This window comes from Aedes aegypti, chromosome 1 (assembly GCF_002204515.2).
Source record: "Aedes aegypti strain LVP_AGWG chromosome 1, AaegL5.0 Primary Assembly, whole genome shotgun sequence".
NCBI lineage: Eukaryota > Metazoa > Arthropoda > Insecta > Diptera > Culicidae > Aedes > Aedes aegypti.
Genome location: NC_035107.1, coordinates 52,780,400 through 52,797,567, shown reverse-complemented (window position 1 = coordinate 52,797,567; position 17,168 = coordinate 52,780,400). Strand labels below are relative to the sequence as shown.

The 17,168-nt window shown below is 40.4% G+C and overlaps 2 protein-coding genes across 2 annotated transcripts in view; one reads left to right on the top strand and one right to left on the bottom strand.

Annotated features, from left to right (window-relative positions):
* LOC5568402 (putative epidermal cell surface receptor) overlaps positions 1-17,168 on the bottom strand; it is a 666,851-nt gene that overhangs the window by 29,945 nt on the left and 619,738 nt on the right. The window lies entirely within an intron of this gene.
* Positions 12,572-14,480, top strand: LOC5568406 (probable 4-coumarate--CoA ligase 3). The gene is made up of 2 exons (XM_001658004.2): positions 12,572-13,305; positions 13,365-14,480. Exons 1-2 carry the CDS (start codon positions 12,770-12,772, stop codon positions 14,440-14,442), a joined length of 1,614 nt encoding a protein of 537 aa, XP_001658054.1. The 5' UTR covers positions 12,572-12,769; the 3' UTR covers positions 14,443-14,480.

Sequence of the window (17,168 nt, the reverse complement as noted above, 5' to 3'; positions counted from 1 at the left end):
CTTTGCCATAGATGAACAGACGTCACGCTGATGAAGTTTCCGTTGACCACGCTTTAAACAGTCATTTCAAATTTCACGTGTTTCATGCATCACTACCAGAGGCGCGCACATCGTTTTTCTTCGTGTTTGACGTTTCATACTACCGCCATCTGCAGACATTGTTGCACATAATCTTATTGTGTGCAATATACCAACCAGATGTTGATGGTGTAAAATGGGCGATGGATTTCAAAGAAAACCGTTCCAAGTGTTGCGTCTGTATGTCTGTGGCGATGTGAAGAACACGGGGTGGGTACTTCCTCCGATTCAAATTAGTGTCGTAAATCATTAGTCGGGACAGAAGTTCGTGAGGAGCGTCAAGGATAATCAGGGCGCTGAAGGAGGATGGAGGCCGGAAACAACAGGGCCCTGGCAAAAGGTTGAATGTTTTATTAATCACAGCGGAATACGGAAGGCCTTTAACATTACCATAAATTTGCATAATCAATCATTTATGGCAGTCTAAATTGGGATTTATTAAAAACAGAATGTGATGTTGCTATCTCGAGACAGTCAATAGATGAAGTCCTAATCACTAATCGAGTTTTCTTTTTTTTTTTGCATTCAATAGCATGTATATGGGTGTCCTAGAAACAATCAATTCTATAATGAAAGATGACAGGTGACAAGACCCTGACCAAAGGATAAAGTCTTGAACTCCTGCAAGTGCTCAAGCACTCGAGGACCAATCACTCGTCTTGAGTTTAATTTCCAAGAAGTCTCACTACTCCCGATTGACCGGGTCGATTTTTATCCTTTGGCTAAGATACTCGACGAAAGGATTTTCTCACCCTTAAGCAAACCAGCCAGCCGCTAAATCGGTTTCACAAACTGTCAAATATGTTCGTCAAGCACACGGTCACACATACCTAGCACCAACATAAACATCAACCTGGAAGTGGAGTCAATATTGGTCAAACCGTCTGAGCGTCTGTGGGCTGCATAAGAAAATTGGAAGAATTTCTCACTTATCGCTCTATGTAATAATCATAATTTGCAGCACATCATGAGAGCCTATTTATCGTACACTGCTACAGCTCTGATTAGATTGGGGGGATAGCAGTGCATGATAAAACCCTTCTAAAAACTTCTTCCAAACCTGTGGGACACAGATTGTTATTGTAAAAGAAAACACCTACCCCAATGGTTAACAAGCGAGAAAAATGGACTATATCATCGCTCTCTCTTTGAGGCTCTCGTTCGCTGCTGCTATTTATCGAGCTTGCTACAACTTGCGAAACATAATCGATCATTGAGCGATACAGATGGGATGTTTTTCTTCGCTAGCTTTGATCGTGCGTTAAAATCAAATAAGAACGAATTATGCAATATCTGATCATTCCATTCTTCTATCCTTGTATTGAATATCTTCTCTATATGAAATGGAATGATGTTTGTATGTCAAGAGTTGGTTTGAGAAAGGGCCAATGGAATCGAATGATTCTTCCCCCTTTTTGTTAGCAAATGGCTTCGACGTGTTTGTGTGAACAAATAGTTTGATAATTCAACCGGGAAAGTATGGAAGACCAAATGAAATTAAAACTGTTTCTTTGTATGAGAGTTCAATAGCATTAAAAAACAGCCTACTGGGTGGCAACAAAACGTTTGCCCGGCTTACTAGTTTTTCGAACAAAGATTTTTTTCTGGGACACCCTAATGGCTCTAATCAAATATATCCATTCCATTGCAAAGTAGGACATCCGATGAAAAATGAAAAATACAGCTGCCCATCCTCGCCCCCCATTGACAATGAACGGTTAACGACTCACGCCGTCCCTTATCGCTGCCCTTTAAACCACTTTGGAGCGAAAATTTCCCAATTCCAACAGTGCCAGGATCTGCCAGCACAGAGCCAATCTCATTAATATTTATGAGACGCTGTCCGTATCTCGGGATCCGCAATCGTTTTTGAACGGCGAAAAGGACGTCCACCCCATCAATTTGGGAAGAGCCATGGACGGACGGTCGCTGCACCATAGGAATCCAATAAAAATCTGCGAATTCCATGCGTTGCTGCTCGTGATTGCAGAAACGATATTGAAACCGAGCTGGGGCGTGGGGCGAGGAATATTGAAACGAATCTGGGATGCTCTGTTTAGGGGGGGGGGGCGATGCACATAAATTTATGGCAAATTTTTCATATCGGTTTTCAATCTCAGCAGTCAACGGATGTTGCGCTGGACATATTTTTGGTTTATGAATGAGTCATCGAAGAAACCTTTGGAAATCATCTTAGCAACTGTTACTGTGAAGAATATAGAAAATGAGGAAAAATAATCAATATGTAGGGTGCAGAGCTACTTTGGCACTTCCATGCTCCACTTTGTCATGTGGGGATTTTCTCAGCAGAATTGTTTGAAACTTTGCAAGCAGAAGCACTTCAATACGATGCACATTGTTTCCAAATATGGGCTCAGTAGCTTAAAAACTTCACTGCCATCGTGAATAAAATATGCGTAAATGGTCAGCTATTCAGCAAAATCATGATGAAGGTGGCAGGTTCGCTTTCAAGTCCAGGATCTTTTAACGGCTTTCCGGGGCATATAATATTTCCATGCATTGGACACGGCGTTCACTTTAGCGGGCACCTGAGTCATGGTACCAAATACGAAATAAAGACTTTCTCGTTCCTCACAATTGCCCAAAACTTTAAGGCACGTTAACAAAATCTAGAATGCCGTAAAAATTCTAAAAGTTTTATAGCTTAGTCTTAGTGGGCTGTTATTTAAGATTGTTGATTGAATTGTCAGGAATTTTCACTGTTTAAACTTGTTTGTACATATCATGGTAGTTAAACGAGATTCAGTTTTTAATCTTCAATCAATTTACTACCTTTTTAGCTGAGACGAGACTCGCGAAAACGGTCTTCTTTTTATGTGATTGCTGAGTTTTTTCTTATTCCACTTTGTGTTTATACCGATCATGCGCAAGCCGTTCAAACTCTCACAAGAACCTCTCAGCAAAAATTGATTGCGTTTGTATCACACCGAATCATAGAAAGCCCTTTGAGTAAAATTTCGTGCCAGCAAACGTAGCAGACATTCTAAATAACTAATCTTGTGTTTGGATTTATCATCAACTTTGGAAAAACTGCTCCGCCGACTGAGGTTTTTAATAACAGTTTATTTTGAATACAATAATTTTCATTTTTGCAGCCATAAAAACGGCGGGCTGCATTTGACGTTCTGTGACAGCGGAATCTGGGCAGCATATGACGTTGATATTTTTCCTCTTCGCGAGTCTCTCTCAGCTTTTTAGTAACTAATTGCATTTATTTCTAGGAATTCGAAGAGAGCAACTAAAAACTGCAGGATGAGTAAAAATACAGTGAACTCAATGAAGACCTTCAATTATAGATAAAATGCATTTAAGATGCACGTAGGGTAGGTGTACCAGTTATGGACATAGTGGTTCCCTATTTCGCCATACGGGATTACTTGAATGTTTTCACATTTTGAAAGATTTTTTGTGTTGTAGTAGTAAGATTTAAGATATATCTTTATGTTTAAACATTCAAAAAGATTTAAAATGTGAAAGTCATCGAAATTTCCTGTATGTCCAATTAGGGAACCACTATGGCCATAACTGGTACACTTTCCCTACTTAATAGACTGTACATGATTGTTTGCCCAATATAATTATTCTGTTAGGCTTGTTCAAACTCAAATCGGGTGAGTCAAGACAAGTTGCTGTCTTTTCGAGAAACGTGAGACGACTATTGTTAAGCGAGTTCACTTTTGTCACTTCATTCGACACTACGTTTTACCTCGCCCGACGCGTAGAATGAACATGATATACTCCATTACAAAAAGAGGCCAGTATATGGAAATAATTTGGAATTATTTTTGTACAATCAAATAAGGCTGATACAAATATTAAATTTCTTTTATGTCCGAGACCACTTGGAAGGTACGAGGGGGGGATAAAAATAAATAAGGAACAAAAAAATAAAAATGAAAAAAAGTTATTTTTTCGAATTTTTATTTTTAATGATAGTTGTTAAACTGTTTTTAATCGTCCTCTGGATCATTATTTTACTTTGTAAATTGAAAAAAACCTAACTAATGTCAAAAAATGATGAATCTTTTTTTTTTCTCCCCTTAAAAATTTTCGGATTTTCGAGGGGGGAGGGGGGTGGGTTTGACATGAAAGAAAATTAATATTTGTATCAGCCTAATACTTAAAAGTGAGAGAGAGAAAAAGGTTTAAGCTCTCCACATCATGTCTTATTTACACCAGAAGAACACCGACGTAAAACACAAGAAACAACTTGGTCGATAATCGCCATTATTGCACCTTAGGCGTTTTTTGACGTTAACTACGTCTTACGGCAATATACTGGGTGTCAATTGAAAATCTAAAATGTTGCGACCGTCACGAAATTATGTAAGATTTTAAATACTAATAACTCAGCCATTTATTGGTAGATTTTCAATATTTTCCCACCAATCGGTTGGAAATTTATACAACATTTTACTCAAATGGAGAAAACTTTTGATTTTTGACGATAGACTGTCGAAAATTTGGAAAATATCGACCCCTTTCTTACGCAACCAAACTCGTTCATATTGTCTTCCACGATTCATTTGGGTTGGCTAGTGCACTATAAAAGCAGACCAATTTCTGCTTCTTCGCGCATTCTTCTTTTGACGTTAACTACGTCTTACGGCAATATACTGGGTGTCAAGGCGGTATCCACAAATTACGTAACGCTCTAGGGGGAGGGGGGAGTAGGCTCAAGCGTTACGGCTCATACAAAAATTTGAAATTTTTCATACAAAAAGCGTTACGGAGGGGGGGGGGGTGGAGGGTGTCAAAAATTTCCAATTTCAGCGTTACGTAATTAATGGACGCTGCCCAATTGAAAATCTAAAATGTTGCGACCGTCACGAAATTATGTAAGATTTTAAATACTAATAACTCAGCCATTTATCGGTAGATTTTCAATATTTTCCCACCAATCGGTCGGCAATTTATACAACATTTTACTCAAATTGAGAAAACTTTTGATTTTTGACGATAGACTGTCGAAAATTGGGAAAATGTCGACCCCTTTCTTACGCAACCAAACTCGTTCATATTGTCTTCCACGATTCCTTCGGGTTGGCTAGTGCACTTTAAAAGCAGACCAATTTCTGCTTCTTCGCGCATTCTTCTTTTGACGTTAACTACGTCTTACGGCAATATACTGAGTGTCAATTAAAAATCTAAAATGTTGCGACCGTCATGATATTATGTTAGAGTTTGAACTAAAGGAAGGCTGCAACTATGAAAATCGGCTAAAATTCAAATGCAAAAAATCACTTGGCGTAGTTAACGTCATGCGGTCGTGTCTTGTACACAACCCCATCTGATTTTTTTGTCTATTTACCGGTAAAATATCGATCGGTACTTTTTAAACTTATAATCCCCTAAACACGCCTTGAGGTTACGCTTTCGCTTCATAAGCGGAAGGTCATGGGTTCGATTCCCAGCCCCTCCACAAAAAACCCGTCCAGCCACCAGAAGACGCCTCACGGAGGACCGTGCTTTGGGGAGCACATCCATCCTCCGTCAGTATCAGATGGTGACTGAGACAAACTGACCCTCTTCGCAGGCAGCTAGCCTCACTAACAGCAGGCTCTCTCCTACCTGCTCGGTGTGAGAGTAAAAAAGAGTAGGAGAGAGTGAAAGTAAGATGTAAATATAGATAAGTTGAAAATAGATCTGTATCGATAAAGAAGAAGCTACAGATCAACTGATTCCGGCACAGTAGTGGCCACGAGCACAGAGTGCCTTAAAAAAAAACAATCATATTACTCTCACTCTTAAATTCGAAACAAAAAATATGGTAACTAGGTTACTAGAACAGCTGGGAGAAAAAAAAAGTCCCCTAAACACATTGCTAAGGCACCAGGGTGTTCACTGTTTATGACGAAAAAATTTCCCAGTAGATGGTCCCGCTAACAAAACCATTTTAACATCTCGTTTTAGTCCAGCTCGTAAAGCAATGTAGATTCTTCATAATAAAAGGAAATCTGTTCTCCTGATTGTTGCTTTCGAACGTTTAATTGACCTACAAAAACAGAAGAACTGTTTGATTATTAAACCAGATATTTTAAATTTTCAAAACTAAAAATGAAGACTTTGACGTTCGAATATCAATTTTTGCAATTTTTCATCGTAATAGGCTGTTTTCATCACGCCAATCTGTCATGAAACGGCCTACTTTTCTGCACTGAAGTATGCAGTGTGGGAATTGGTCATTACGAAACTGAAACCAGTGCTGTAATGATTCATTACGCAATGCTTTCTCATTACGCAACTGTTTTGAGTTGCGTAATAAATCATTAAACAACATTTTTTCAGAAATTGTTAAATGATGGTGATTGCATTCCAATATAATTTTTGATACCCTTAAGTGGTCTTCTACGAAATTGCAAAAATGTTGTACGTAACTCGTTGCAGAAAGATGATTTTTACAGCACGCGTCGTAAATTTATCTTACGAGGCTTGCCGAGTAGGATAATTACGACGAGTGCTGTGAAAATTGAGTTCTGCAACGAATTACGTACCATGACACTACAGTTATGGATCAAATAGTGTGGAGTCTAACTTATACAGTATGGCCCATAAAAAATTGCAAAAATTGTTTGAACGTGAATATAGCATCCACAAGCGCTATTTTCATTGTTTTTGATAGTGAATGTAATTTCTAATTAATGTAGTATATTCTGACACAACTTCGCTATCCAGGACAATTTTTGTCATATTTTTCTTACTGTCCTAGATAATGTTATAAAGCAAATAAGTTCAATGGTTTTGTCCGCCCAAAGCTAGAAACAGCGTCTGATTGTCGTATACTCTGGTGATAAACTTTCCACCATCAAAAATCACACTTTATTGTTGAAAATTTTAGTTTGTTTGGCATCAGAGGATGGAGGAGTTCTTAGAGAACGTGTTTTTCATGATCACAATAAAATATTTTGTCAGGGTCATAGTTTGAGGGCATTTGCCTATAAGAGTTTGATATGCCTTTATTTTTTGTTAAGGTTGAATAAAAAATAAATACAGAGGCCTATAACAGATTTTTGAGGATGAAATTTGTTCCATCGGTTAGAGACAACTTATATCAATACTAGCTCATTGGTTTTAAGCAAAACGGAGCCGCTTATCACACTTATATGAAGGTTCAATCAAAGCTCTGCAAAATGAGCCGTTTTTTCGGAAATATGTTTAAGTCTCCAATTACCCAGGTATGAACCAATTCTGTCATTTGATATGGGCGTTTGCTGGAGACAAGGCCTGTGAAGAATCCCACGCCATCGTTGATGTTTTAGAAGCTTTCATCACACAGATATTGAACTCGACGTCCGCATGATAAAATTTGAAGGTATGCTTCCAATTCCTCTCTGGTAAAGTGAAAGTAACAGATAAAAATCATATCCGAAGCAAAAAACTGAGTCTGAATAGATTAAACAATACAAGTAATGAATAATATTTATGTTTCATTTACATTTTCTATGTAAAAACTACCATAAAACATGATATGACCATTTTCGCATTTTTTTATGGGCCATACTGTAAAATTCAATGGAACGACATGGAAAACGTGAAATTGTAATTTAAATGCACGAATTGTATCGTTTCAAATTAGAACTTCGGTTAATAAATTGTTTTGAGTGTAATATTTACACTCTTACAGCACTTCTTACAGAAAACGATCATATAATGATAGCTGTGTGGTACCAACTAAACATTTGTCAAAAACACCGCTATTTAGCGATTGAATATTGAGCTTAACATTACAAATGGTAGAAGACAAATAGTAGTTTCAGTTGCGTAATGACTATTCCCGCACTGCATACTTAAGTGCAGGAAAGTAGGCCATTTCATGACAAATTGGCGTGATGAAAAGCAGCCTATTACGATGAGAAATTGCAAAAACTTACTATTTCTGCATCACAAAGCTTGCTTTGATCCTGCCATAAAAAATTATAGTGTTGCCAAGAAATGACAGAAGAGGGTGATTCAAATTGTATGGCATGCTAGCGTAAAAAGCTGGATAACAACTAATTGGATAATGCACACATCCTCGTTCTCGGCTGTAGCTACTATCAGATATTGCAACTACAAAGTCGCATGTTATATGTGTACACTTCCACGCACACGCCAACACGTTCTGAGAGCATTCGTTGAGGCGAATAACCTGAAGAACGATCTCGTTCTCTTGCACTCGCTCACATCGCAACGAAACCCTTATCTAGTAGTCAGGCATTGCAGAATGCGTTATCATTTAAGCCTCATTTGCTGATAACAAGTAATTTCTTGGCCTATCTTGATGCATGGGAAATTTCTGCAAGGAATCGATCAAGGAAGCGCTTTTTTCTGATCGTAGTACGCAGTTGAAAAGAAGTGTCAGTTCAAACGGGAGTCGCTGTAGAAAATTTCTGAAAGGAATCGGCGAGAAATTTCTTTAGCGATTCCTTTCCAGCAGCAAATCAGGCTTAAATGGTGAAGCACGATCACATCTGGATCAAGTTCAAAAGGTTTTTATCCAGCTTTTTACGCTCGCTATAAAATTGCAGGGGGTGATTTGATTTTGACAATTATTGTCTTCAGATTTTATGGTTTAGGCTTAGTAGGCAATGATCTTAGATTGTTTATTGAACTGTCAAATATTTTTACTGTATTATTTTCAGCCATCAATTCTTTAATCTGCAAAGCTTATCATAAAATCATCGGAAACTCGATTCTTAATTTATCATTTTAGGTACACTAGGACAACAAATCTATAAATGGGAAGAGTTGCTGTACCAATTCAATGGAAATTTGGAAATAACTTGAAGGAATAAGATTCATAATAATCATTTATTGCGTAGTTGTTGGCTCGGCTGTTCTGCATTTAAAAAAAATCAGTGGGGGTTGTGTACAAGACATGACTGCATGACGTTAACTACGCCATGTAATTTTCTGCATTTGTATTATAGTCAAATGTCATAATTGCAACCTTCCTTTAGTTATAATCCAGAATGTAATGGTTTGTGAATTTAGAAAAGATATATGTTTGTAGTTTTGTTTCTTTGTATAAAGCAATTTATCAATGCTTAATAACTCTTTTTGAAAAATTCGGTGGCCCTAAACAGGGCCGTTTGTTAGTTTAACACTGTAGCACCGAAAGAATCGGTCGATAAAAGAAGAAACAAGAATAATAACTCTTGTTTTCCACCCGAATGTTGCGCGTGAAGGTCATGTCGACACAAGAACCGCTGAGATTGGTTGGCTTAGAGGGATCCGAAGCTAGTTTGAGTTTTAGGTACTTCTCCATGAAATCCACAAACTCGATATTTTCCTGGTTGGTAAGATCGATGTTTAAATTTCCTGTCACGGTCATTGGTCTGTTCTCCTTCTGATACTCGAATAAATTCCGCGTCATGAAGAACTTCTTTTGCTTCGTTGTGGTATTCGGCTCAATAAACACGCAAAACAGAATCGTTGCTGGCCCATTATAGTTATCTCTACAGCGCAGATATCACCATAATGATCTGAACGGCCCATTTTGGCGGCTTTGGTCGATTTTCTTCAGCCATCTCGAGCAAATTAGGGAATATTACACAATCAACTCTTTAAAACACATTTGTTGGCTCTGAAAAGGGCCGATTGAATTGTTGAATTGGCGTAACAGGGACACATTTTGACGGCGCACTGGTTGCAATCCTCCTCGCCAGATGAGGTTTGCGGTGGCGATGACGATGGGCGCTTCAACAAGCGGCTTCAGTCACGGCGGCGTGTTGTTGTTCCATTCGCGTCCCATTGAAAACTGAGCTGAGAATGCGAAAAGCACTCGAGACTTGCTCGCCAACCATGTTCACAGTCTGACGGCAAAAAGAAGAATGAGCGAAAAAGCAGGAATAGGTCTGCTTTTATAGTGCGAAGCGGAACGCAAAAGAAGCGTGGAAAACTGCTTGCACGTGATTGGTTGCGTAAGAAAGGGGTCGACATTTTCCCAATTTTCAATAGTTTATTGTCAATAATCAATAGTTTTCTCCATTCGAGGAAATTGTTGTATACATTTCCGACCGATTGGTGGGAAAATCTTGAAAATCTATCGATAAATGACTGAGTTATTAGCGTTCAAAATCTTACATAATTTCGTGAAGGTCGCAAAATTTTAAATTTTCAATTGATACCCAGTATATTGCCGTAAGACGTAGTTAACGTCAAAAAAAGTGCAGAATCAGTATCCATAGTTTTCAATCCATACAAATTGTCAAATGGGAGGGAAGAAGTTCATCGCTTTTTTTCTCACCACCTACATGTTGGTTTAACCATTCCCGTTTGCGCCTTACTTGGGCGTGAGCTTATTCCAACATAATGCCCAACTGAACGTGAAGACGATCGGTGGATATGTACTTTGATCCTTCTTGGATTGGCTTTTCGGTCAGTAATAAATTTAAAAGCGAAATTACTTAACATCATCCGACGTTTCAATTTTATATAGATCAGAATGTCCTATATTTGTGAGGCGATTATGCATGTATTAGGGGTATACTATAAATTTTATTACGTTTTGTTGATACGCCTCTGTGAACGCAACATAACGAAAGCAATAATTCGAAAAAGTCAAACGGTCAAGAATCGCTGCGGTCGATCTTAAAAGGTCCTCTAAATGTCCAGTTTATTTATTTATTCACTAATTTCTTCTTGTAGAAGTTTAAATGAAGACATCATTTGCACTTATATTTCAACTCCAGAGCACTACTGATGGTAATGTCACATTTTTTCCAGCATCAATCTGGACCATTACCTCTGTTACTTATATTTGCAAACCTAAAATAATCAGAACATTAGAATAAAATATTAAATTTTAAGTTTGTCGATACCCATTTATTGAAAACAAGACTGCACTTTTTGACATTGTTTTATCAACATGAAAAGTTTTGAAGTTGAATAAGCTTACTTAGATCGAACCATAAAAATAAACTAGTGAAGGCAAGAAATGTCAAAAATGGGTGATTTAAAGTTTATAGCAAGGCAGTGTAAAAAGCTGAATTACATGTATTATGCTAGCTCCCTAAATTGATCACCGCTGTGATTAATGGGTTCATTCCACGCAGGAACGAATAACTCGTATCTATCTATGAATACTATATTCTGGTATCATACCTTAATTGGATTAGATGTTCAGTACTCCAGGTATTGTCCACACCTCGAATTGACATTATTATGGTATCGAAAATAATGTTTAATTCAATTAGAAATATCACATTATTGGAAAGCTATTGAGGACTACTTGAAGTATTGAAATCTCGATTATTTTTTCAAATCGACTTAAGCAACTTTCATACGGTTTTGAGGAAGTTAATATGGTCCTAAAATTGTTAATAAAATCTTGTTTTTATTTAACAACACGAAAGAGCATGTTACTTTAGCTACTTTTCCAGCTCAAATAACGACTACATCATGTTTAAATTTTAAATTAAAATTTTTGTCTTTAATGAACCTTGACACTTGTGATCATGTTTGGCGTTCGCTAAGTCGACAAAAACACCACAGGGGTTTTAGTTTTAACACTGGGGTTGTTCCTATCTGACATTTCGGAAGAGACACGAAAAACAAAATACACCTAATATTTGAGTTTAAGCTAAGAGATGTGACAAAATCTAAAAAAAAAACATAAAAATATGTTTTTTGGGCTTTAACCAACGGAAAACATTAGAAAATTGAGTAAACGTATGTTTTTGGCCTAAACTTAAGCGTTTGGCACTAAAAACGGGACAGGGCTAAAAACGGGACCCTATTAAGAAGAATCACAACCTTTCTTCTAAAACTGTTTTAAAATTAATCCCATTTTTAAAATTTTTTACCGTGTACATCGCTTGAATTTTGCATGCAATCAGCTCGTGTTAAAACACTAGCTGATCATTTCCTATCATTTCCCATAAAAATTGTATGAGAAAATGATAAGTCGTTTCAATCAGTTACTTACGACGTTTTTCTATCAGGGTAAAATCGACTCAAGTAGTGTTTTGTTTTGATTCGTGGTTAAGTCACTTTGTCTCCCATACAACGGAGCGGCGAAAGTAGCGGTTAGGTTGCGAAAGTGGAGAATTTTACTTTCGTCGTTTTGTAAATTCGTAAATTAAACGTTCTATAAGTGAAAAATCAAGTTGGTTTAGAGCGGAATGTGTAGAATTTCATCTGCGAAACACATATAATCGATAAAGTAGTTTATATACTTTTTTGACTTGAGTCTGTTTGAATACGTCTTCGAGAAATACATTTAAAAATTCTAATTCTATTTGAAAATTCATAATTAGTTTGGTGCTTGTAGGCATGAGTTATCAGGGCTTCTTCATACCTTATTCAGGTGGTAAGTATTGCAAATTATCTGGTATGGAGTACCTTACTTAGTTTTTTTTGTACCAAATTTCTTCTGCTCGAGATAGTTGCAGAGATATTTTCATTTACCTCGGTTTTCAAACCCTGAACGAATAGTGTTCTTTGCTCCGTAAATACAACATCGTTTTATTATCTACGTTGTAGAGCTTGATCTCTTTGTGTGCATGTGTGATGCAGTTCACATTATCGGGGACAGACCAGAAGCAACACGATAAGATGAACAAACGAAACTATTTCAAGTGCAGTAAAATGCAATGATAAAGCGATTCCAGTTCAGTGTACTGATGCAGTTACCCTCCACATCAGTTTATTTCCAACGTTCCTTGCACGCGGTCCCATTGAGGCAGAAATGTTCCACCAGTTTGACTCAACCACCAAATCGTGGATTTCACGTCATCCTGCACCGGTGCTCGATCCGGAGGCCAACCTTGGTCGTTTGATTCTAAGCATCCTGGATCGCAACCCTGAGAAGGTCCTCCAAATCGATGCCGATACGGGCCGGGAAATGACCGCCGCGGAGATGCGCCTCCGGGCGATACGGGTAGCGCAGAATCTGACCGCACTCGGATTCCGCAAAGGTGACATGGCAGCGCTGATTTGCTCCAACAGTGAAAATCTGGCACCACTGGTGTTGGGGTTGTGGATGGTGGGCTTACCATTCATAAGTCTGCCAGTGGGGTTCAACGGCGACGACTTGGGCCATCTGATGGGACTGGTTCAACCCAAGGTGGTGTTCTGTGACGATGCGGTGTACAAAACGGCACTCGAAGGTGCCGGGAAGGCACTGAAGATGAAACCCGTGGTGTTTGCCGTTGAGAGCGAGATGGAGAGCATTAGGAAGGTGGATGAGTTGCTGGAGAGCACCGGAAAAGAGGAACAGTTTGAGTGAGTAGTCGAGGGTTACGTGAGTTTGAATTTAGGAACTGATTGAAGATTCATTGCAGACCCGAGTACCAAGGCGATATGCGCGAGATGATAGGAATCATTCTTTGCACTTCTGGAACCACTGGTCGACCGAAGGGTGTAGCCGTATCGCAAGCTCACATCGCTGTAGTCCTCGGGCGGCCAGTGAAGGGCAACGACTCCGACCTGGTGTTCAACTTCAGTCCACTGTATTGGGGAACGGGGTTGTTTGCGTTGCTGAACTCGCTTTCAACCGGAACGACTCGAATAGTGACTCGAAGCGGATTCAACGAAGACGTGTTCTATGATGTTCTAGAGCGGTACCGTCCAACGCATTTCTTCACGCCGCCGTCACACGCTATTCTTCTGTTGAATCACCCACGTGTCGAGCAAGCGGACTTCAGTTGCTTGAAGAGCTGGAGTTTGAGTGGAAGCATCGCTTCGCCGCAGTTACGGAAGCGTATCGAAGAGAAGCTCAGCAACGGTAAAACAGTCAATAACTACGCTTCGTCGGAGATTGGATTGATTGCAATGGATGCTATACGGAAGAGGGAAGGGAGCGTAGGGCTGTTGATGCTGCATCTGAATGCGAAGGTTGTTGATGAAAACGATGCGGCAGTGGGTCCTCGAGAGCAAGGAGAGCTATTACTGAAAACTTCACTTCCATTTTTGGGCTATTACAACGACGAAGAAGCGAATCGTGAGCTCATGACCGAAGATGGATGGATTCGAACCGGCGACATCGGCTACTTGGATGAGGAAGGGTTTGTCTATCTGGTTGACCGGAAGAAGGATGTCATCAAGTATCGAGGCTACCAGATGTCGTCGATCGATTTGGAAGTGATCGTGGAGAAGATTGAGGGCGTCCAGCAGGTGTGCGTGGTGGGGATTCCGGAGATGGACGGCACATCCGATTTGGCTGCCGCGGTGATTGTGCGACGGCCAGGAAGTGAATTGACGGAGGAACAGGTTGTGAAGCAAGTGGAGGAAAAAGTGTCCGATCACAAGCGATTGCGAGGTGGAGTTTTCTTCTGGAAGGAGCTTCCTTTGTCTTCCACGGGGAAGGTGTTGAGGAGAAGAGTCAAAGAAATGTTGATGGAAGCAAACGTTGTAAATTAAAAAGCAAATATATAATACCTCTGTCGAGTTAAAGAAGATGATAAACTTGTTTTCTTTTTGAATATTGTAGCTTTATGTTAACTTATCTATATAAATAAAAAAGGAATGGTGTTTGTATGTCACGAAATGGCTTGGGAACAGGTCAACGGATTAGCACAATTCTGTCTCTGTTGCATTCGACAAAAGATGCGACATGTTCGTGCGGGGAAAAAGTCTCGGAAAGTTTTCGGAATAGTCAGGAAAACGGGAAAAAAACTAATCTGTCATTTTGTATGGGAGATTTCACGACATTTTTCAACAGACTACTTGATGGCAAGACGTTTGCCGGGACCACTAGTATTTGAATAAATACTTATGTTTGGATAACATAATCACTGTTGGAGTTTCAGGAAGAATTCCTGGAGGAGTTGCTGGAGGAATCCCTGAAAAAGTTCTGGGAGAAATCCCTGGATTAATTTCTGGACGAATCCCTGGAGGCGTTCCTGGACAAATTCCTACAAGAGTTCCTAGAGGAATCCATGGAGGAGTTCCTGGAGGTGCCCCTGGAGGATTTCCTGAAGGCGTTCCTGGAGAAATCTCAGGAGGAGTTTCTGAAGGAATCTATGAAGCAGTTACTGGAGCAATCCCTGGAAAAGTTCCTGGAGGAGTTCCTGAAGGAGTTTCTGGAGGAATCCCCGGAGTAATCCCTGGAGGAGTTTCTGGAGGAGACTATGGAGGCGTTCCTGGAGAAATCTCTGCAGGAGTTCCTATTGGAATCCCTGGAGGAGTTCCTGGTTGAGTTTCTGGAGGAGCTCCTGGAGTAATCCCTGGAGGAGTTCCTGGAGGAGTTCCTGGAGAAATCCTTGGAGGCTTTCCTGGAGAAATCCCTGGAGAAATCCTTGGAGGCTTTCCTGGAGAAATCCCTGGAGAAGTTTCTGGAGGAATACATGAAGGAGTTCCTGGAGGAATCCCTAAAGGAGTTTCTGGAGGATTCCCTGGAGGCGTTCCTGGAGAAATCCCAAGAGAATTTCTCGGAGGAATCTCTGGATGAATTTCTTGATGAGTCCCTGGAGGAATTCCTAAAGGAGTTTCTGGAGGATTCCCTATAGTAGGTTCTGTAAGAATCCCTGGAGACGTTTCTGGAGAAATTCCTGCTGGAGTTCCTAGAGGAATCTCTGGAGGAGTCTTTAGAGGAGTTCCTGGAGGAGTCCCTGGAGGAGTCCCTAGAGGAGTTCCTGGAGGAGTTGTGGGAGAAATCCCTGGATTAATTTCTGGAGGAATCCCTGGAGGCGTTCCTGGAGGAGTCCCTGGAGGAGTTCCTGAAGGCGTTCCTGGAGAAATCCTAGGAGGAGTTTCTGGAGGAATCTATGAAGGAGTTCCTGGAGTAATCCCTGGAGGAGTTCCTGGAGAAGTCCTTGAAGGAGTTCCTGGAGGAATCCCCGGAGTAATCCCTGGAGGAGTTTCTGGAGGAGACTATGGAGGCGTTCCTGGAGAAATCTCTGCAGGAGTTCCTATTGGAATCCCTGGAGGAGTTCCTGGTTGAGTTTCTGGAGGAGCTCCTGGAGTAATCCCTGGAGGAGTTCCTGGAGGAGTTCCTGGAGAAATCCTTGGAGGCTTTCCTGGAGAAATCCCTGGAGAAGTTTCTGGAGGAATACATGAAGGAGTTCTTGGAGGAATCCCTAAAGGAGTTTCTGGAGGATTCCCTGGAGGCGTTCCTGGAGAAATCCCGAGAGAATTTCTCGGAGGAATCTCTGGATGAATTTCTTGATGAGTCCCTGGAGGAATTCCTAAAGGAGTTTCTGGAGGATTCCCTATAGTAGGTTCTGTAAGAATCCCTGGAGACGTTTCTGGAGAAATTCCTGCTGGAGTTCCTAGAGGAATCTCTGGAGGAGTCTTTAGAGGAGTTCCTGGAGGAGTCCCTAGAGGAGTTCCTGGAGGAGTCCCTAGAGGAGTTCCTGGAGGAGTTGTGGGAGAAATCCCTGGATTAATTTCTGGAGGAATCCCTGGAGGCGTTCCTGGAGGAGTCCCTGGAGGAGTTCCTGAAGGCGTTCCTGGAGAAATCCTAGGAGGAGTTTCTGGAGGAATCTATGAAGGAGTTCCTGGAGTAATCCCTGGAGGAGTTCCTGGAGAAGTCCTTGAAGGAGTTCCTGGAGGAATCCCTGGAGGAAACTCTAAAGGAGTTCCGGAAAGAGTCCCTGGAGGAGTTTCTGTAGGAATTCCTAGAGGAGTTTCTGTAGGAATTCCTAGAGGAGTTCCTGGAGAAATCTCTGATGGCGTCCCTGGAGAAATCGCTGGAGAAGTTTTTGGAGGAATCCATGAAGGAGTTCCTGGAGGAATCCATGAAGGAGTTCCTGGAGGAATCCATGAAGGAGTTCCTGAAGGAATCCCTAAAGGAGTTTCTGGAAGATTCCCTGGAGGCGTTCCTGGATGAATCCCCGGAGGAATCTCGAGAGGAGTTCTCGGAGGAATCCTGAAAGGAGCTCTCGGAGGAATTCCTGGATGACTCTCTGGAGGAGTTTCAGGAGGAATCCCGAAAGGAATTTTGAGATGAATCCCAAATTGAATTCATGGAGGAATCCTTGAAAGAATTTCTGGAGGATCCCTGGAGAATTTTTTGGAGGAATCTCCGAAGAGATTCCTGGAGGAATTTCTAGAGGAATCAATTCTTGGAGTTATCCATACATGAGTTAATGAACGAATTCTTGGAGAATTCCGGATAGAAATTTCTAGAAAAATCTCTGAAAATA